Genomic DNA, 21403 nt, shown 5'->3' on the forward strand with positions numbered 1-21403 from the left:
GTTTCAGAAGATATTAATTTCATACGGAGAGGTACCACTGTCATTTGTTTGAGGGGTGCGTACACTACCAAAATATTACCAATGTTATGCATACAAAGAACTTCATAAAATTATCCCCGATGTAGGCAAATTATATTCATAAACTGACGTGTTATGACGAAATGCAATCAAAAATGTAATACATTCAATCTTAACTCTATGAGATCTGGTTGTGAGAGGTTGATAAATCTCCAAGCAACAAATGAATGACGAACCTTCACCAACCGTACCGCTGTTCCACGTCCAATATGGCGGCAGCATCGACGTACAATTTTGCGCTAAATGAGGTAAACCGTATGATGTCTATACTATTACTCACTGTCAGTCGTGGTACACGGTCATCGCCAAAATACAAAGCAAAGTACGGCTTTTGATTTGCCATGGCGACCACCTTGATAAAACATCGTTCTGCACACAGTTCCCAAGTTCAAAAGGGAGTAGGTAAAAGTTCAAAAAGGAGTAGGGGAAAAAAAACGTTTATTCAGTCCAACCCTCTTTGTATATTTTGGCTTTTTTATATTAAGAAAATAACAGGTTATATAGGTTATTCATATAGTACAACAGAAAAAACAGCTCAACGTGTACACTTAAACATGGGCCCAACAGCATATGTACATGCAGTGGCTATTTCTAAACACACCCTACCACACAGTGGTTTGCAACGTCTTTTCCATTGATGCACCCCCCTGTGTGTATTTATTTAATTTTTTAGTCAAGTAACCCCTAACCCAGGGGTCGGCAACCCAAAAGGTTGAAAGAGCCATTTAGGACAAAAATAAATAAATAAATAAATAAATACAAATGTCTGGAGCCGCCAAAAAATAAAAGCCTTCTATAAAACTTACGATGAAGGAAACACACGCTGTATGCATGTGTAATGGAGTGATATATTCAGTTTATTAAATTATGGCAGAAGTGACGCAACAGCCCACAGTATGGCGCCAGCTTCATGCAGTAGTTCAGGCAGAGCTACCAAGGAAGTCACAGGGTAAGTCACGTTTCATTGACGGTCCGGATTAATTTCTAGTTTAACTACAATATTTCACTTTGTTTTCCCTTTTTCTACGGTGCTGTGTATTTAATTAGTTCCCTGATTTGTTCCAAGTCCACATTGCTTTTTGTGTCGTTATTTAATTTAAGTTTTGTCGAATGAAAGTTTTTATCCATTGAGTAAACAGGTGTGTGTGTGGGGGGGGGGGGGGGGGGGGGTTGTACAGTTTATTTTTGAGACCGAAATGCCCCATGACTTCACTTATCCCTCCCACCATACTGTGTTGCAGCAATAAAAAAAGAGAGAAAAGCCATATCCCAGTGTCTGGTGTTCTTGAGACGGTAGCGACGTGGAGCTCGAAACCATCATAGTTGTGACCCCCGTCACATATGTATGAGACTGGACTGTCTCCGAATTCTTCTTATTATTATTATGCTATTCATTCCTTTGTCGTGTGTTCACAAACACCCCCATAGAATTTATTTTGTGATTTTTTTCGGAGGCAGTCTTGAACGCCTCTCGAGCCGAACGAGAAGAAAGAAGGCACGGAGTCAGATGCAGACGTGTCTGTGTTTGTCGAGACTGTTAAAAACATAAATAAAGTGTAAGTTTAAAAAAACTAACACCACAGCTCTCCTTTTTCGGAGCTGTATCATGTATCTATATTAGAGCTAAGATCGGTCCTAAAAAATCAAGCCCGACCCGAACCGGCCCGAGGGTATTTAAGACCGACCCGGCCCGAGCCCAAAGCAAACCCGACATTTCATATTTTATTTGTGAGGACTCTGGAGGAGGGGTGATTTCTTATAACAATGCCTGTCTTTTGGAACGAAATCTAAGTTAAACCAGACTGTATAAACATTTACATATTTTGGATTTGTTTTTGAAGAGGTTACATTAACCGACAATTTTCTATCATCGAATAATTTTTTTTAAGAGTAGACGGGGAAAATTTAAGGCCGTCGTCATTTTGACGGGTTGAAAATTGGGCCGTAAACCACCGCAGCAATACGTCCTTAAGAATCTAGCGCGGCACTATAATAGAGAGAAGCAGAGAGACAAAAAAGAATAATGATGGGTGGATCATAGACAGAGGCAGAAAGGAGTTCTTTGAATTGTCATTGCATGTACAGTACGTGTTGTGATCAGGCAACTTCTGTTTTTTGCTAACCACTGTCACGTCCCGTGCCCGCCAGCAGTTGGCGGGCTTTTCCCTCCGCCAACTGCACACCTGTCCGTAATTTCGGGCTGATTATCTGCCTTTATTAAGAGGCTCCAGTCCACTCACTGTCGGAGAATTCCACGCCGTGCCATTGTTCTGTCGTGCTAATTCCTCTATTGTGGATTACTCGTTGCCTTCTTGCCTTGCGGCCATTACTCTTGCTATTCGCGTTAGTCACTAAATTGTATACATCTATATTGCCTATCAGTACTTCCTCGCACTTTGTTTTTTCAGCGAGCGTTTTCGGTTGTTTCCTTATTTCTTCCCTGGTCCTTATTTGACCAGCGTTTTTTGTTACTGTTTCCCTGTCGGGCTCTTTCTGTTCGTTATTAAAGACTTTTTGTGTTCATACAAAATCTTTTCGTGTCTGCTTTACCTGGGGATCCACCTCGTTATTTTGTTGTGCACGAGGCGATCTTTCATCGCCTCGGGCACAACGTGACAACCACGGTCTCTCGTGGCCAAAAATATTCACGGCCTCGAAAAAAAAAAAAAGTCAGCGAGAGAGAAGCCCGACCCGACCCCGAACCAATGATTGACATTTTAATTTCGGGGCAGCTCGGGCGGCCCGATCTTATCTCTAATCTATTTATATTTGAGCTATATTAGCCTACTATCAAAATCGTTTTTCATCCATCCATTCCATTTTCAAACATTTTTTATAAAGTTCCAGGGAGCCCACTAGATGTCACTAAAGAGCAGCATGTGGCTCCGGAGCCACGTGTTGCCGACCTCCGCCCTAACCAGAGAAAATCATTTTTGGATGAAAAAAAAACCCTGATTTTTTATTGTAAAATACAATTAACCCCTAACCCCTCATGTAAATTAACAGTTTATTCTTTCCTAAGTAAAAATAGCAACTTAATTTAACAGTATAAAACAGTATATTCTGTCAAGCGGTGGCACCACATTCGTTCACAAGTCTTGTCACTTTCCACCAGCATCTCACTTGAAATATTAATACAGGCATTGGGTTTCTGTTTCTGTTTTGAGGATGCCACTTCTTTATTAATCCAAACTTTTAGTCATTTTAAATTTAAGTCATTTTTAAGTGGCAAGACCTGACAGGATATTTCTGAACCTGATTTAGGATAAGCCAATTTAAACATCATTCCAAGCAGTCACTTTAACCAAAGAGGTTAAACTATTTTTATAGCCAAAAACTGTCAGTGTCCAGTGTTATTTTGTCTGCATGATTATTCACCGGTCGACATGATAAATAATGAGCCTCTTTAGTTGGGTCTATTTCACCCGGTCAGACTATTAAAATTGGCAAACAAGCTTTGGAACTTAGCAAGCTTCAACTCAATTAGCGAACGTTAGCAATCTGGGCCTGCTTGTTCATAACTCTTTTATTTTAACCACCAGTTAACCCTTAACTTAAATTCTTAACTCACTGTTATGTAACCAGCTGTTAAATATGCACAGTTCAAAACATGGTTCGTCTAACGTAATTTAATCTGTTTGAAGCCAGGCTGCATGCTCCCCGCCCGTCTGGTGGCCAATGACGAGGTGAAACAGAGAGTGGCGTGATAAATATTTGCCACTCTGGCAAAGAGCCAAATATATTTCTGTCAACATTGCCCTAGTGATGAAGCACATGACTGCTGGCAGATAATGTGAATTATCATGATTCTTCACGAGATTCATGATTTACCATATAAACAAAACATTGCTTGTAAAACAAAGGAAAAAGGAACACACACACACACACACACACACACACACACACACACACACACACACACGCACACACACACACACACACAAAATACTAATATCTTCAAATAAAATTGTCAATTTGGTTCCCCAGGTTCCAGGTTGATGTAAAACACAAATTATATGGCCTGTACATTAGTGATGGGAATTCCGGCTCTTTTTAGAGAGCCGGCTCTTTTGGCTCCCAAATGGCTCCTCAGTTTTTTTGTTGCTTAAATTAATTTACTACCAAAAATAATGTACAATTATGTGTAAAATGAATTACGAATGTAAAAAATATACCGTATATCAAATATTTATTATTTATATGGCTTAATTTGTATTCTTCTGAACATACTCAACATGGAGTACAAAATGGAGTGCTACGAAAAATAAATTACAAAGTACAAGAACAAAGACCCATCTCAAAACAGTCAACAAAAAGTTCCAATCTCTGATTGTGTATATTTATTAAGGGTGTGGAAAATAATCGATATTAATCGATACATCGATGCGCACGTCCGCGATCCGAGTGCATCGGCTCATTCACTGGGTACGATGCGATTGACGGGTGAAATCGCGATTCATCACGATGCATTGATGGGTATCGGTGAAATCGCGATTCATCACGATGCATTGATGGGTATCGGTAAAATCCGATTCAATCGCCGTTTTATTCATGTTAAACGTCACATATGTGCCCTTTCCTAGGCGCAATGAATGCACCATCATTGCTTTGCGTTATGTGTTGAATACGGACGGTAGCCGTGCGTCACATACAGTCCAGTACACAACTAGTGAAACATTATGGAAGTTAGCGCACGCAGCAGCAAGGAAACTACTATATTTAATGCAGCCGCAACATTCAAATAATATGTTTGGAAATACTACGGCTTCGAAAAGAAAGACGGAAAGCTTGATAAAACCTCCGTAATTTGCAAGGAATGTCGCACTAAGAAGCCATACAACGGCAGCACCACAAATATGCAGACCCACTTAAACCGATGGCACCAGATCACCGACAAGTTTCCCTCCCGCTTAACCGCCCAGTTCCTCGTCGGACACCGGAGAAACTCTTGGTAAACCAGGTCAGGATCAGAAAAAAATTGCCTCTTATTTTGGGAGTGCCCTTGCAACTCACTGACCGCGCAATGGCTATAACTAAGGCCACTGCTTATTTCATATGCAAAGACCTCCAGCCTTAGCGTGGTGGACAACGAGGGTTTCAGACAGCTCGTGCACGTTTTGGAACCCAGGTATAAAATACCAGACAGGTCTGTGTTCACTTACAAACATATTCCCGATGTGTACAACAAAGTGAGAAGTGAGATTACTGTGTCGCTGAACAGTGCGCAAAGAGTTGCACTTACAGTGGATGGGTGGACATCTTGCGCTATAGATTCATATACTGTATATATATATATATATATATATATATATATATATATATATATATATATGAATATTTCATATGAGACACTCAGTGAGAGTCTGTGTTTACACTATAACAACAGCTGTGAGTCTCGGGTGTCAAATTGTTTACATTTTCTTTGCACAAAACCCAATTGTGAAAGGGCTTAAATAAGTTGTTTTACAAGTTCTACTCTTTATAAGGAATAAAGTGGTATCCTTTTTGTAATACCATACTGAATTCCATCTTTTTAAAAGCTTTTTTTCTTTGCTTATTTGCATCATGTTTAATTGCACAATATCGCAACAAATTGCATTGTATCGTATCGGATCGCATTGATTTGAACTTGATGTGTATCGAAGCGTAGCGCATCTTGACGATGGTGAAACGTATCGCATCGTATCGCCAGAAAATTCCATGTATCGTTTAAGTATCGCATCGCTGGCAGTGGATCGTGATGTGTATCGAATCGTCCTCAGTGCTGAGATTCACATCCCTAGCTCCTATTAGAGCGGCTCCCGTCTTACCCTTCAAAGAGACGGGTCTTAGAGCCGGTTCGTTCGCGAATGACACATCAACATCACGACTGTACAGAGTGTATTTTTTGTCTTGATGGCCGACGGCTGTGTCTCGTTGGCTTAAACCTAAAAATACAAATTTTAAGTACATGTAAAAGCTTCTTCTTCTGTGCATTTAATGGGCTGTACTTTGCGACGTGGCCACGTCGTGCAAAAGCACTTCATATTGTTGTGGCCGAGATTCGCCACGTGAGATGTGACAGCAGAACGCCACACACGCTGTGAGTGTTGTCATCAGCCGCAAAATTTTAAAAGCAACAAAGGCTGTGCGATGTGATGTGAGGCTGTCTGGGACGAATGGAAAAGTGACACCATCCCCGCTTCCTGTGTGGAGTTTACATGTTCTCCACGGGCCTGCGTGGGTTTTCTCCGGGTACTCCGGTTTCCTCCCACATTCCAAAAACATGCATGGCAGGCTGAACACTCTAAATTGTTCCTAGGTGTGGGTGTGAGTGCGGATGGTTGTTCGTCTCTGTGTGCCCTGCGATCGGCTGGCAACCGGTTCAGGGTGTCCCCCTCCTACTGCCCGAGGAAAGCTGGGATAGGCTCCAGCACCCACCGCGGCCCTTGTGAGCGGATTGGAAAATGTATTAATATTTCCAAAGCTAACAATAGCAGGATAAGGCTATGAGGGCTATGTGATTCTCATTGTGTGGTTAGGTTATGCACATTCAGATGGGTGTTATGTTTGATGAAATGCTTACCACTCACTTACTGGGACAGTGTTAGCTTTTATTGCCATCACACAATGTTGCACTAATGCAGTAATGATACATGATGACGACAGGAGGGAGAAAAGAAAAATCACATTCCACTTGGCTTATGCTATACATTTGCTCATTTGGTCTTAATGTTACACCGGTACGTGTTTCAAAATATCACACATTGGAACAAACCAGGTCATTTGCCTCAAGGGAATCTAAATCCAAGGTTTGTTTAAACCTTTTTTTGGATAATTTTCCTTGACTTGTATCAGACTTGAGATAACGCTCCTTGTTGTGGATGACCTGAATGTACTGGTCTGTACCGCTGTTCTGCTGATCACTGCTTGAGGCCAGGGAAGCGGAGTCAGATTCAGTCAGAGGCTGCTCCAAATTTGGTCCTGTCTTTGATTTGATATGCCTGCTCCTAGTTGGAGAATTCAGGTGGCGCCTGGTTCGGACCAGTTGAGGTTCTGCTCCTCTTACACTGTCCTGGGACCGGGAGTGTGACTTTAAACCTCTCCATCTGATATCTCCTTCCTCCTCCTCCTCATCCTCTTCCTGGGATCTGTAGCGCCCTCTACCTACGTGGCTGTCTTTTGCTACAGACACGTGGCTCTCTACTCTGTCACCAATGTAGAAGTGTGCTGGCTGGTGGAGGTCAGATAGAGAACAGGGTCGATAAGCCTTCTCTAACAATACCCTTCTCCTGCATTTCCCCTCTTTCTCCTCATCTTCATTCAAATTCTGTTGGGACAGGTGAGATCTGTGCGGGCGTGGTTGTTGATGTGCTGTGCGAGGAGTGTAGCGCTTGATGTTGCATGGGTAGAGCTCTAGGATCTCTGCTGGCTCCTCCTCCATTAAGTAATGGCGTGGTATACGTGTGGCTGAGCGAAGCAGCTTCTTCCTGGGTTCATGTTCATTGACAATGACGTAGCGGGTGGCTTGACCATGACGACCCCCATAACTGTGGGCAGTAATGATCCCAGCCGGCTCAACAGGATGTATAGCGCGTAAGGTCTTCCTGTACAGGGGGTCAGATTGAATGTTGTCAGAATAGCTGGCTTGGTGATTGCACACCTTGTGGTAGTAAGACTTAGAGCGACAGGAACCACTTGGGCCTCCAAGGGATGGTGTGTGCCTGGTATGAGGAAGGACAACTTATCAGAATCAGACTACATCATCATCGTCGTCGTTAATTTTAGCAGAAGTCAGAAAATCATCGAACTATGAAAGAGGTCATTGAAAAATACAAAATTGGTGGCCGAAGACTTTTGAACAGTACTTCACCACATTTACCTTCCTGTTATGTTTACAACAACTACTGAACAACAAACGTTTAAAACCATTTGGAATTACAATATGTATTATTTAAATATAATTTCTCAAGATATATTATTATTTCTTGATATATACTACATTATATATGCAGTATATATATCTATATATATATATAGATATATATATGTATATATATAGATATAAGATATCCTTTATTCGTCCCACACTGGGGAAATTTACAGCCTCCAGCAGCAAGAATGTATGTAGAAAGAATATATATATATATATAGAGAGACAGACAGACAGACAGACAGACAGACAGACACACACACATACACACACAATACGCTCCAGTTCAAATCTGTCACTACGGTTTTGCGCACTTTAATACAGTCCAGCTAAGTCAGTCAGTGATATGTTTTGGTTTGCGACCAACAGGTGGTACTGTAGGGCTCTCCCTACAGCTGCACACCTGTCGATCGTTATGTAATTAGCTGTATAAAAGGACTCCCACCCACTCATGGTCAGGTCATTGTTTGTTTGTTTGCTGCTGTCATGTTTGTTATTGATATTTTTTTTGGTCAAACCAAGTCTTGGTTTTGGTTTGCTACTTTGGATTCTTTTTGTTTTCAGGACTTCGTTTATGATTTAGTTTTCTGTGTTTTTATCAATCTAACTCGTTAAGTACAACCTGCTCCTTCCTCCTGCCTGCTTTTTGGGGTCCTCCACCACCACGCAATGTGACAATCAGTTTGACTACGGGCAGCATTGCAGCCTCAATTCATAGTCAAGTCACCCGCCAAAATGAGTGCTTTCGAGGGCCAACTTCAAAATAAAAGTTCTTTGACATCAATTTACAATCCAACTTGCTGTGATTTTATTTTTAATTTGACCCACATGCCGCTTTGTAGCATTTAAACAACTGTTATTATGGCGGCTTGCTTGACGAGGGCTTCACCGGCAATCATGACTTCTTTCACTTAGTGGCGGTTACGTTTACAGCCACCCACTACACACAAAAAGTTTTCTATTTCCGCAATAAAATAACAGAATATTTGCATTTCACACAAAATAAATCTGTGACGTAGCAGGTCGTACAAAACCGTAATATTGCGGCAACGCTGTACTGCACAACACAATCAAAAGGTGTTCAAATTAATTCTTGACCACACACACAAAGCAGATAAAATGGGTGGATTTTTGTCAAAATATCCATTACTCTGACACCTGTTAGGTACGTGCTCCAGCCTCTGTTTGGGGATTGTGGCAGGACTTCTTGAGGATCCAGCCACAACTCTGTTCAGCTCTCCCCGAGATGCAGACTGAGTAATTGTACGAATGCTGTTACTACGCTGCCCAGGAGTATGGAGGGTTGTGACGCTGCCATTCCGTTGCGGCGAGGGAGTTTGGATGGAGGGATCCTGGCTTGTAATGTCACTCTCATGTTCATCAGACTTTTGTTCCACAACTTCCTCCACTGGAGCCTGAAGTCTTGCTGAGAAATGATTCAATATTACAGTGTCAATGGGAGGGAGAGAAAGAGAGAGCCCTCCACAAATTCGTAGGACATTTAATACAATAAACTCGTAGGAGCAATGAACACACCTGCAGCCATTTGGAAGGCTTTCTTTTTATCGTCCGTGCGCTCCTAACGGGATAAGAAAGATACCATTATCTTTTGTGCTTTTTATTTTTCTTATTTTTTTTACATTTCTTCAACCTCTTTCAAAGGAATAGTCGTATGTCATTGCTCATATTTCACTCCATGGCTTTAAACACTGATAGGCTGATAGTTGGTTTCATCCAGATGGTGAGAGGAATATATAGGCGCCATGAACAGGAAGCCTGGAAGAGCGACCTCTAAAGTACTGATAGAAAAATACACTTGTGATTGATTAAATACTGTCATGGACTGGCTAAATGAATTTTAATTCACAGTAAGTAAGTACCGCTACTTGTCTTTTTGGAATGTACGAATGCTACAAGCATTATTTTCAAAATGACAAATGTATAACAAATAAATACATTTCTAAATAAATCAGTGTGAACACAAACTAGCTTGAAAAAGATTTGCAAAGCAGTATTTTCTGTTTTTAATTTACATTTTAGACAATGTGCCATCTTTGTTGGCACTGGGATTTGTAAATATGTAAAATTCCCTTAATTTGGGATTTTTGTGTTGAAAATTTGGGGAACTTTGTAATGGGAACAGTTCCAAGATAGCTTGAATGATTTGAGTTATGGAAATGTCTTGAATCAGTCATTTGTAATTTTGGGAAGCAAATGTCGGCAATGGAAAGCGATATCATGGAAGGATCTGAAGATTTTTAAATTGGAATCGTCGAGAAATGTGGAAGGAGGTGATACTATTGTAGATACTGTGCTGGAAGTAGGGATGTCCCGATCACATTTTTGTGCACCAGAATCTGTGTCTGACACACCTGAATTTGAGTATCAGCCCATATTGAGTCCCAATCTGATACATATAGTAATATATTATTGAGAAAAAAAGTGCATGCAAATTCACAGAACTGCTTATTTATTTATTAAATGTATTTTAAAAAAACTATTCCAGCATGACACCTTTTATACACAATACTGGAGTTGTGGTTTTAACCAAGTAAAACATTTAAATCATTTTTTTGGGCACATCAAATTTTCTGGTTGCTGATTAAATAAGTTGTGTGTCTTTCCTTCCCACCACGAGAAATGCTCAATTTGCACACATTGCAAATCACCGCTGCACTGTCTCCAATTTCAATGTTAAAATATTTCCAGACTGCAGACATTATCAATGTTACATGACGCTAGCTTCACCTTAGTACCTGCAACAACCACTGGCTGTTTACTTGCCCTGTTTCCAGTGGTGGGCCAATGTTGTGCGGGAATATGTGTGTGTGTATTTGTTTTTCTTTTGGCAATACTCTTATTGCCTTGTAGCCCTTAAAAATGAAAAAAAGATGACAACAAAAATTATCCTTACAATCTTTTCCCGCTCCTCCAATTCTCGATCAGCTGAAAATGACATGAGCAGGCTTGATATCGATTACATGATCGGGACACCCATAATAATATGGTAATTTTACTGTGGAAAAAAAACTACCTTTACTGTGAAAATTTGGATTTGGGAGGACATAAGGAATTTTGTGTAGACTGGGAATTTTTGGAATGAAAGAATAACCCCGCAGCCATCCTGAATTTCTGTTGAATCATTGGAATCGGTTGACATTTGAAAGCAGATGAATACAGAAGTACTCAGGAAATGAGGAATAATAAAGCATTTTGGCATAGAATAACATAGGACTGCTGTTCACAGCATTCAGACAATTACCGTAATCACAGCAGTTTCTGGGTTGGCCATACATTGTGTTAAACACATTCAAATTAAACTGGCTACCCAAACCAGAGTCAAGACCCGAACCAAGCAAAAATTCTGTGGCAACGCTAAGAATTTTCAAATATTGTATATTTCACATTTTCATATTGTTTCATATTCACATTGTCAATCTGTCAGTTTGATAGACACTCACTGTCTGGAGCTGCATCATCAGCTGGTTGTTGGTGAATTTTAGAGATCTGGCAATGGCCTGGAGATAGTATATCAGCATGCTAAAACACAAATAGAAATCATAGTACAAATTATAAAATGTTTTTGGGTGTGTGCGTGTGCGTGTGTGTGCTGGTATGCTCTTACAACAGAAGCAGCAGTGCCGGTAACACGACTACAGGGCTGGTGATGTAACTCATTACTTTACTGAACCACAGGGGAAAGTCATTGGCCACTGTTTCCGATATGATGTCATAGATTTTCTCTTGACCGCTGCAACACACAGGTGGATAATTGAAATATCACACAATATAGAGTGTTATCACCCTACAAATCCGTGCTGTAACAAGACACACAAGGCATATAGTGTACTGGATGATCAGGAATTTACAATTTGAAATTTATTTCAGTGAGTATTTTGGACATTGTGAAAAAGATATGTGCCAATACCATATCCAGTATCTTCTGTAAAAGTAAAAATAAAATACGGGCAAGTGGTTCAGGACACTACCTGCCAGAATGGGTATCCCATTTGGCTCTGATACCCATGTTTTGACACTATACTGATGGGTTAAATGCAACGGCAAAATGTTATGAATGAAATTAATAACAATGAAGAGAGTTCTTCTTACCTAAATGGTCCACAGTGCTGCGATGGTCGGTATCTTACAATGGCAAATATGGTTGGCAGCATACACAGAAAGAGCATAAAGAGCAGCATCGCCAAGTAGAAATTATTTGATCTACAATAAATAGAGAGAGCCAGATTGGTCATTGTTAGACTTTGGGAATCAAATTAATGTAAAAACAAGTCTTAACTCGAGCTGTGAGGGCCCTCGCAAACGCAACCACGTTGTGGTACAGTGCACTCCGCTTAATAGAACACCGGTTAATAGAGTAATCCACTTAATAGAGCAAAAGGCTCTGGAACCGATTTGCCTAATGCAATTTCCTATAAAGATACTCCGCTTAGTAGAACAGATCTCCGCTTAATAGAACAGGCCGTAAGCAATGAACATTGTAAACTAGTGGTTTTCGAAGTGTAGCTATCGCGATACTGTACCACTATCGCGAGAAAACGCGGTAGTTCTAGCCGTATACAGTAACAGGTAGCACGCGTCACTCCACACATAGACACACGCACGTCACAATGGCTTCAACTTCATTCAAGAGACGAGGGCTATCACCTGCGGATAAGAAGGACATACTCAGACGATACGATGCATTGCCGGATTCTCAGAAGGTACGCCCCGCGGTTTCCAGGACTTCCCTCTTATCCAGCGCATTGAGAGGGAAGTCAACCGCAAAATTACGGACTCCTGTTTCCAGACAAAAGTAACGAAATTTTCCTCGTGATTTGAGATGTTTGACTGAAGTTGATTAAAGTTGTTTTGTTGTTTGATTAAAGATATGGACGTCCACAGTCGAAATATCTCTTCTAACTCGTCAGCAGGGGTTTTTCTGCGTGCATAACTTGGTCGTCGACGTGTCTGAAGGTGTACCTAATAAAGTGTCTCCGGTTAATAGAAACCCCGCTTAGTAGAACAGAAGCGCTTCGGCCCAATGGTGTTCTATTAAGCGGAGTGCACTGTACTTGCAAATCGGGTCACTGGTACATTGGGGTACTGGCACGAAGGACAATAACTCTCTAAAATGTCAACGTTTTTTTGCTAAGCCTTAGTAGTAATAATAATAATAATAATAATAATACATTACATTTGCAAGCACCTTTCACAACACTCAAGGACACTTTACAACCAAGAACAATAATAAAACCACAGATAAAATAATAAACAAAGAAAGAAAGATTTAAGGTTTTGAGCTGGATTTTGAATATGGAAAGAGAGTCAATATTACGAATGTTGGGAGGAAGTGAGTTCCAGAGTTTGGGGGCAGAGCGACTGAAGGCTCTGCACCCCATTGTACTGAGACGGGCAGAGGGTAGAAAAAGGTGGAGGGAGGATGAGGACCTGAGTGAGCGAGAGGGAATGGAAATTTGAATATCTGACAGATAGGGGGGGAAAAGGTTATGGATGGCTTAGAATGTATAGAGAAGTAATTTTAAGTTGATTCTAAATTTGACAGGAAGCCAGTGGAGCTGTTGGAGGATGGGGGTGATATGATGGAAGGAGGGGGTTCTCGTGATGATCCGGGCTTCTGAATTGAATTCTGAACAAGTTGAACAAGAAGGAATTTTTGATGGAAACCGACGAGAAGTGAGTTACAGTAGTCGATACGGGTAGTGACGAGACTGTGAACAAGGATAGCAGTGGTGTGAGGAGTGAATGAGGGACGGAGGCGGTTTATATTTCGAAGGTGGTAATGAGCAGATTCGGGTAATGTTATTTATGTGGGAGTGAAAGGATAGTGAACTGTCAAGGACACCCAGACTCTTCACCTGGGGGGAAGGAGATATAGTGGCATTATCAATTTTGAGGGGAAAAACTGTCGGCTTTGTTCAGAGTAGATTTGGTACCGATGAGTAGGAGTTGTTTTATTGCTGTTTAACTTGAGGAAATTATGGGTGAACCAAGAATTGATTACTGAGAGACAGTGAGAGAGAGATGAGGGTGGGAGAGAAGAGTCGGGTTTCCTGGAGAGGTAGAGCTGACTGTCATCCGCAAAGCAGTGAAAGTGTAAGCCAAATTTGCGAAAAATGTTTCAGAGCGGAAGGAGGTAGATAATGAAAAGGAGCAGACCTAGGACAGAACCCTGGGGAACGCCAGAAGTGACGGGGAGGGATTGTGAAATAAAATAATTAAGTTGAATGAACTGAGTGCGGCCAGTGAGATATGAGTGGAACCAACATAGAGGGGTGTTGGTGATGCCTATGGTAGAAAGTCTGTTGAGGAGGATGGGGTGAGACATTGTGTCGAAGGCTGCACTCAGGTCAAGGAGGATGAGGGTGGAGATTAGGCAAGAGTCTGCTGCCATGAGAAGATCGTTTGTGATTTTCATGAGGGTTGTTTCAGTACTGTGACAGGGACGGAAGCCGGACTGAAATTGTTCATAAAGACTATTGTCGGTGAGGTGGGAGTGGAGCTGAGAGGCGACAGTTTTCTCAAAAATTTTAGAAATGAAGGGAAGATGGGAAATGGGGCGTAGGTTATTGAAATCATTGGGATCTGAACCGTTTTTTTTCAGGATTGGGGTGACAGCTGCAGTTTTGAAGAGCATAGGAACAATTCCAGTCGACAGAGAGGAATGGATAATGGCTGAGATGAAGGGAAGCAGAGAGGGTAGGCAGGATTTGACCTGAACTGTGGGGAGGCAATCGAGCTGACAGGAGGAAGTCTTGGAGTTAATGATGAGTCCAGAGTAGTAATGTGATTTTGCTTGAGAGATGGAATCCTTGTAGAGGGATAGTTGAGCTGCATAGATGTCCTTGTGAGCAGTGAGACCGGTTTTCCTATAAAGTCTCTCAAGCTGCCGGGTTTGGGATTTCAAGGAACGGAGATGAGGGGTGAACCAAGGGGCAGACCGAGTATAAAGGATAGAGCGGGACTTGACAGGGGCGCGCGTATTGAGGATGCTGTAGAGACCAGAGTTATATCGTAAAACCAAATCATCAGGAGTAGAATCAATGTCCGGAGTCAGGGTGGTCAGCCATGCAGTGAGAGAGTCAATGTTAATGTCTTTAATATTACGGTAAACAATGGTCCGGGGTGATTTGGCAATTTAGAGCTGGAGCGTAATGTTGAATGAGATAAGGAAGTGGTCCGTTATTGGAAGTTCGTCAACAGTACAGTTGGAGGGGGAAAGACCAGAGCAGCAGATCAGATCCAGGGTGTGACCTTTGATGTGTGTGGGAAAATCTACAAATTGATCAAAACAAAAACTGTTAAGTGAAGAAGTGAGGAGCAGTGTTGTCCATATGTATATTAAAGTCTCCCAAGATTATTATATTTGGTGACAGAAAGGAGAGATGGGTGAGGACAGCAGACAGTTCATTTAAGAACTTACATTAGTGTAAGTCTGTGCAAAGTTTCAGGAATTTTGCGCAGGTTTAGACCATCAAAAACAGCATTTTTCCCTCTGCAAACTGCATCCTCATGGCAACAGTGTGTGACAAAATAAAACACTTGGAATAACTTTGCATCTTTAACACCTTTTCATGAAACACACACAGTTTGAAGACGATTAGACTTAGAAGAGTTTGTTAAATATGACCTCAACAATAGGCCAAAGCAGCGCCAAATTCCAAAGTAACATAAAAATGGTGGACTCCTAAATTGAAACTTTCGACCAGGGGTGCTTTGTTATATTTTTTTCAGGGGCACTACTCAGCCAGGGCGGCCCGGTAGTCCAGTGGTTAGCACGTCGACTTCAAAGTGCAGAGGTTCAATTCCAGCTCCGGCTTCCCTGTGTGGAGTTTGCATGTTCTCCCCGGGCCTGCGTGGGTTTTCTCCAGGTGCTCTGGTTTCCTCCCACGTTCCAAAAACATGCGTGGCAGGCTGATTGAACACACTAAGTTGTCCCTAGGTGTGAGTGTGTGCGCGCATGGTTGTTCGTCTCTGTGTGCCCTGCGATTGGCTGGCAACCGGTTCAGGGTGTCCCCCGCCTACTCCCCGAAGACGGCTGGGATAGGCTCCAGCACCCCCCGCGACCCTAATGAGGATTAAGCGTTTCGGAAAATGGATGGATGGACTACTCAGCCATTTTTAAGAAACTACAAAATAACCCTCGAAAATGTACTTTTAAGGTAAGTGTGATACAAAAAAACACCTACAATAATTAAACATGCGTTGAGGTCAAATAGTCAAATGATCACATTAATTGAGATTAATTAATTACATCCAATTTACTGCGGTGATTTTTTTAGTTGCGTTAATCTGAATTTTAATCCATGCCTTTATTGTTTCTGCAAGTGGGTTGCCTTTTTCTAATAGCCCTTTTTATGTGTTGGCTTTCTGTGTTCAAATTGTTGAGGGTGGGAATGTTTGTTTAGCCAAAGCTGATCCCATTGGAGTTGGGTGGGTTTAGTAAGCAGCAGTGAAGAGTGGAGAGGTAAAAATGGAGCAGCATGTGAGCGTTCTTGGCACAATGAATGGAAAATTTACCAAAAACGCCCTGATGACACAATTGATAAAGGTAGAGTGTTGTGCCTAACTTGTAAGGAGTTTGACCACCGGAGCAGCTCAAATTTAGCCTCCCACATCAATGCAAAGCACCCAGTCGCGAGTGTAGCCACAGCTAACGTTAGCACCCAAAGCGTTTGCAATACAGTAATCCCTCATTTATCGCGGTTGATGGGGACCAAAACCGCCCGCAATAAAAGAAAATCCGCGAAGTAGTGACCAATAAACATATACAGTTAAAAAAAATTTTTAAGTCCGCAAAAAGTCTGCAAACGGTCCGCGAAAAGCTGCAAAACAACAGCGAGTCACATAGAGCAACATATACAGTACTGTACTCCATGTATATATAAAAAACATTTTTGTTTTGTTTTTTATGAATATGTTTGAAAAAATCTGCGTTGCACTGAAGCCGCGATAAACAAACCGCAAAATAGCGAGGGATTACTGTATAGCGAGTAAGCCATACATAGCAAAGCTCTTCGGCAAACTTGAGAACACCCCACGTACAAGGCATAGTTGATGTGTCCTCTGTAGACGACTAGAAGAGATTGATGATTATTTCAGCACTGTTAGTTTGTCATGATGAACAGTGTTATTTCTGAAATGCTAATTTACAACACTGTGATTTAAAAGGTCTGATTTTTTTATTGTTTATTATCTGAAGCAAGACAAAGCATGGCTCATAGACCCTTATGATGACTACAATATATGGACCAAGGTTTCCCTTGCCCGGACGCGGGTCACCGGGGCCCCACTCTGGAGCCAGGCCTGGAGGTGGGGCTCGTTGGCAGGCGCCTGGTGGCCGGGCCTACACCCATGGGGCCCGGCCGGGCACAGCCCGAAGAGGCAACGTGGGTCCCCCTTCCCATGGGCTCACCACCCATGAGAGGGGCCAAAGGGGTCGGGTGCTATGTGAGCTGGGCGGCAGCCAAAGACGGGGACCCTGGCGGTCCGATCCTCGGCTGCAGAAGCTAGCTCTTGGGATGGAATGTCACCTCTCTGGCAGGGAAGGAGCCCGAGCTGGTGTGTGAGGCAGAGAATTTCCGACTGGATATAGTCGGACTTGCCTCCACACACAGCTTGGGTTCTGGTATCAGTTCTCTCGAGAGGGGTTGGACTCTCTTCCACTCTGGAGTTGCTCACGGTGAGAGGCGCAGAGCAGGTGTGGGCATACTCATTGCCCCCGGGCTCAGTGCCTGTACATTGGGGTTCACACCGGTAGACGAGAGGGTTGCCTCCCTCCGCCTTCGGGTGGGTGGACGGGTCCTGACTGTTGTTTGTGCATATGCACCAAACAGCAGCTCAGCATACCCACCCTTTTTGGAGTCCTTGGAGGGCATGCTGGAGAGTACTCCTGCTGGGGACTCCCTTGTTCTGCTGGGGGACTTCAATGCTCACGTGGGCAATGACAGTGAGACTTGGAGGGGTGTGATTGGGAGGAACGGCCCCCCCGATCAGAACTCGAGTGGTGTTTTGTTATTGGACTTCTGTGCTCGCCACGGATTGTCCATAACGAACACCTTGTTCAAACATAAGGGTGTCCATATGTGCACTTGGCACCAGGACACCCTAGGCCGCAGTTCGATGATCGACTTTGTAGTTGTATCATCGGATTTGCGGCCGCATGTTCTGGACACTCGGGTGAAGAGAGGGGCGGAGCTGTCAACTGATCACTACCTGGTGGTGAGTAGGCTCCGATGGTGGGGGAAGATGCCGGTCCGTCCTGGCAGACCCAAACGTATCGTGAGGGTTTGTTGGGAGCGTCTGGCGGAATCCCCTGTCAGAAGGAGTTTCAACTCCCACCTTCGACAGAGCTTTTCCCATGTTCCGGGGGAGGCGGGGGACATTGAGCCCGAGTGGACCATGTTCCGTGCCTCTATTGTTGAGGCGGCCAATCTGAGTTGTGGCCGTAAGGTGGTTGGTGCCTGTCGTGGCGGCAATCCCCGTACTCGCTGGTGGACACCAGCAGTAAGGGATGCCGTCAAGCTGAAGAAGGAGTCCTATCGAGCCTTTATGGCCTGTGGGACCCCAGAGGCAGCTGACGGGTATCGACTGGCCAAGCGGACCGCGGCTTCGGTGGTCGCCGAGGCAAAAACCCGAGCGTGGGAAGAGTTCGGTGAGGCCATGGAAGCCGACTTCCGGACGGCTTCGAGGAAATTCTGGTCCACCATCCGACGTCTCAGGAGGGGGAAGCAGTGCACCACTAACACTGTGTACAGTGGGGATGGGGCGCTGCTGACTTCGACTCGGGACGTTGTGAACCGGTGGGCAGAGTACTTCGAAGACCTCCTCAACTCCACCAACACGCCTTCCTTGGAGGAAGCAGAGCCCGAGGACTCTGAGGTGGGCTCTCCTATCTCTGTGGTTGAAGTCACCGATGTGGTTAAAAAGCTCCTCGGTGGCAAGGCCCCAGGGGTGGATGAGATCCGCCCGGAGTTCCTCAAGGCTCTGGATGTTGTGGGGCTGTCCTGGTTGACACGCCTCTGCAACATCGCGTGGTCAACAGGGAGAGTGCCTCTGGATTGGCAGACCGGGGTGGTAGTCCCTCTTTTTAAAAAGGGGGACCGGAGGGTGTGTTCCAACTACAGAGGGATCACACTCCTCAGCCTCCCTGGTAAGGTCTATTCAGGGGTGCTGGAGAGGAGGGTCCGTCAGGAGGTCGAGCCTCAGATTGAGGAGGAGCAGTGTGGTTTTCGTCCCGGCCGTGGAACAGTGGACCAGCTCTACACCCTTAGCAGGGTCCTTGAGGGTATGTGGGAATTCGCCCAACCAGTCTACATGTGTTTTGTGGACTTGGAGAAGGCGTTTGACCGTGTCCCTCGGGGAGTTCTGTGGGGGGTGCTTCGTGGGTATGGGGTACCGAACCCCCTGATACGGGCTGTTCGGTCACTATACGACCGATGTCAGAGTTTGGTTCGGATTGCCGGCAGTAAGTCGGAATCGTTTCCAGTGGGGGTAGGACTACGCCAAGGCTGCCCTTTGTCGCCGATTCTGTTCATAACCTTTATGGACAGAATTTCTAGGCGCAGCCGAAGCGTTGAGGGAGTCCGTTTTGGGGGCCTCAGTATTACATCCCTGCTTTTTGCAGATGATGTGGTGCTGTTGGCTCCTTCAAACGGGGCTCTACAACTCTCACTGGACCGTTTCGCAGCTGAGTGTGAAGCGGTTGGGATGAAAATCAGCACCTCCAAATCTGAAACCATGGTCCTCAGTCGGAAAAGGGTGGAGTGCCCCCTCCGGGTCGGGGGGGAGATCTTGCCCCAAGTGGAGGAGTTTAAGTATCTAGGGGTCTTGTTCACGAGTGAGGGCAGGAGGGAGCGAGAGATCGACAGGCGGATGGGTGCAGCATCTGCTGTGATGCGGACGTTGTATCGGTCTGTCGTGGTGAAGAAGGAGCTGAGCCAAAGGGCGAAGCTCTCAATTTACCGGTCGATCTACGTCCCAACCCTCATCTATGGCCACGAGCTATGGGTCGTGACCGAAAGAACGAGATCCCGGATACAAGCGGCCGAAATGAGTGTTCTCCGCAGGGTGTCCGGGCTCTCCCTTAGAGATAAGGTGAGGAGCTCGGTCATCCGGGAGGGGCTCAGAGTCAAGCCGCTTCTCCTCCACATCGAGAGGAGCCAGATGAGGTGGCTTGGGCATCTGATTCGGATGCCTCCTGAGCGCCTCCCTGGTGAGGTGTTCCGGGCATGTCCCACCGGGAGGAGACCCCGAGGAAGACCCAGGACACGCTGGAGAGACTACGTCACCCAGCTGGCCTGGGAACGCCTCGGGATCCCCCGGGGAGAGCTGGAACAAGTAGCTAGGGAGAGGGAAGTCTGGGCTTCCCTGCTAAAGCTGTTGCCCCCGCGACCCGGCCCCGGATAAGCGGTAGATGATGGATGGATGGATGGATGGATGGAAGTTCAGTGTTGAATACTTGTATTGCTCAGAAAAATGTTCTTACTGTTTTTGATATGTTAACCCAAGCCCTTTTTAAGGACCTGATGTTCTATTTTATTTTTATTTTATAATTCTTTGGAAATTTACAAAAACAAACAAAACAGTGATATTCCCCCTCGTGGTCGAAACTAAAGGTTGCAGGTAGGACTTTGACTAGTCTCAAATACAGCAGAAAGTAAATGGCTAGGATGGCATCTGTCCAAATCTGCTGATAAACAATAAAATACTATATAATGCCACTTTTTAAAAAATGTTTTGCTCTGCCTCAATAATGTCACGAATTTAAAATGAAAATATGGGTTTTCTCTGTATTTTTTAGATGAGATTAAAATAACGATTAATTAAATTAATTACTAATTAATTAATCACATATTTTTTATTCGTTTGACAGCACTAGTTTCAATTAAACACCTAAAATTTGAAAATGAATGGAAAAATTCTGTGGGAGGAGTTAGTTGAGATGATCTCTATAAAAAGTCTAAATGGCGTCCTTTTTGTTTTGTAATTTCTAATATACATAATATATAGCTTCAAAAATAATTTTTTGTATGACTTGAGCAATTATATATACTTTCAGTTTTCACATTTCTAGGTGACGTGAAAATTTGAAGGAGGGGAGGACCATTGAGCCATTTAATGACATTTGATTAAGAAATCTTAGATTTTTTTTTTTATGACAAAATGATGCAAATTTTCATGAGTTTCCACCCAGACTTTGACCCTGAAAAACAGCAATATTTTTCTCTGTGGATAGTGCATCACCATGACAACAGTATGTGACAAAATAATAAGATATCAATAACTTTTCATCTAAACCACCTTTAGATGAAACATGCAAATTTTGAAGATGATCAGATAAATTCCTAGCATTGGTTTGTCAAAATATGACCTCTATGAAAAGGACACAAACAG

The 21403-nt window shown here is 43.5% G+C and overlaps 2 protein-coding genes across 3 annotated transcripts in view; both read right to left on the reverse strand.

Moving 5' to 3' along the window:
* Positions 1-21403, reverse strand: part of mex3b (mex-3 RNA binding family member B) — a 286203-nt gene that overhangs the window by 165384 nt on the left and 99416 nt on the right. The gene's annotated exons all lie outside the window — the stretch shown is intronic.
* The window catches only part of LOC127599703 (transmembrane channel-like protein 3), a 48245-nt gene continuing 33492 nt past the window's right edge, over positions 6651-21403 (reverse strand). The window contains exons 17-22 of one of the 2 annotated variants that reach the window (XM_052063857.1): positions 12101-12211; positions 11616-11741; positions 11452-11530; positions 9527-9569; positions 9149-9416; positions 6651-7664 (exon numbers count right to left, since the gene is read on the reverse strand). In XM_052063857.1, coding sequence (XP_051919817.1) covers positions 6818-7664; positions 9149-9416; positions 9527-9569; positions 11452-11530; positions 11616-11741; positions 12101-12211 — 1474 coding nt within the window. In that variant the 3' untranslated portion in view covers positions 6651-6817. Of the gene's footprint in view, positions 7782-9148; positions 9417-9526; positions 9570-11451; positions 11531-11615; positions 11742-12100; positions 12212-21403 lie in introns of both variants that reach the window. The other variant, XM_052063856.1, reaches the window with a different exon arrangement.

The sequence above is a fragment of the Hippocampus zosterae genome, chromosome 4 (genome assembly GCF_025434085.1).
Source record: "Hippocampus zosterae strain Florida chromosome 4, ASM2543408v3, whole genome shotgun sequence".
In the NCBI taxonomy this organism is placed as follows: Eukaryota; Metazoa; Chordata; class Actinopteri; order Syngnathiformes; family Syngnathidae; genus Hippocampus; species Hippocampus zosterae.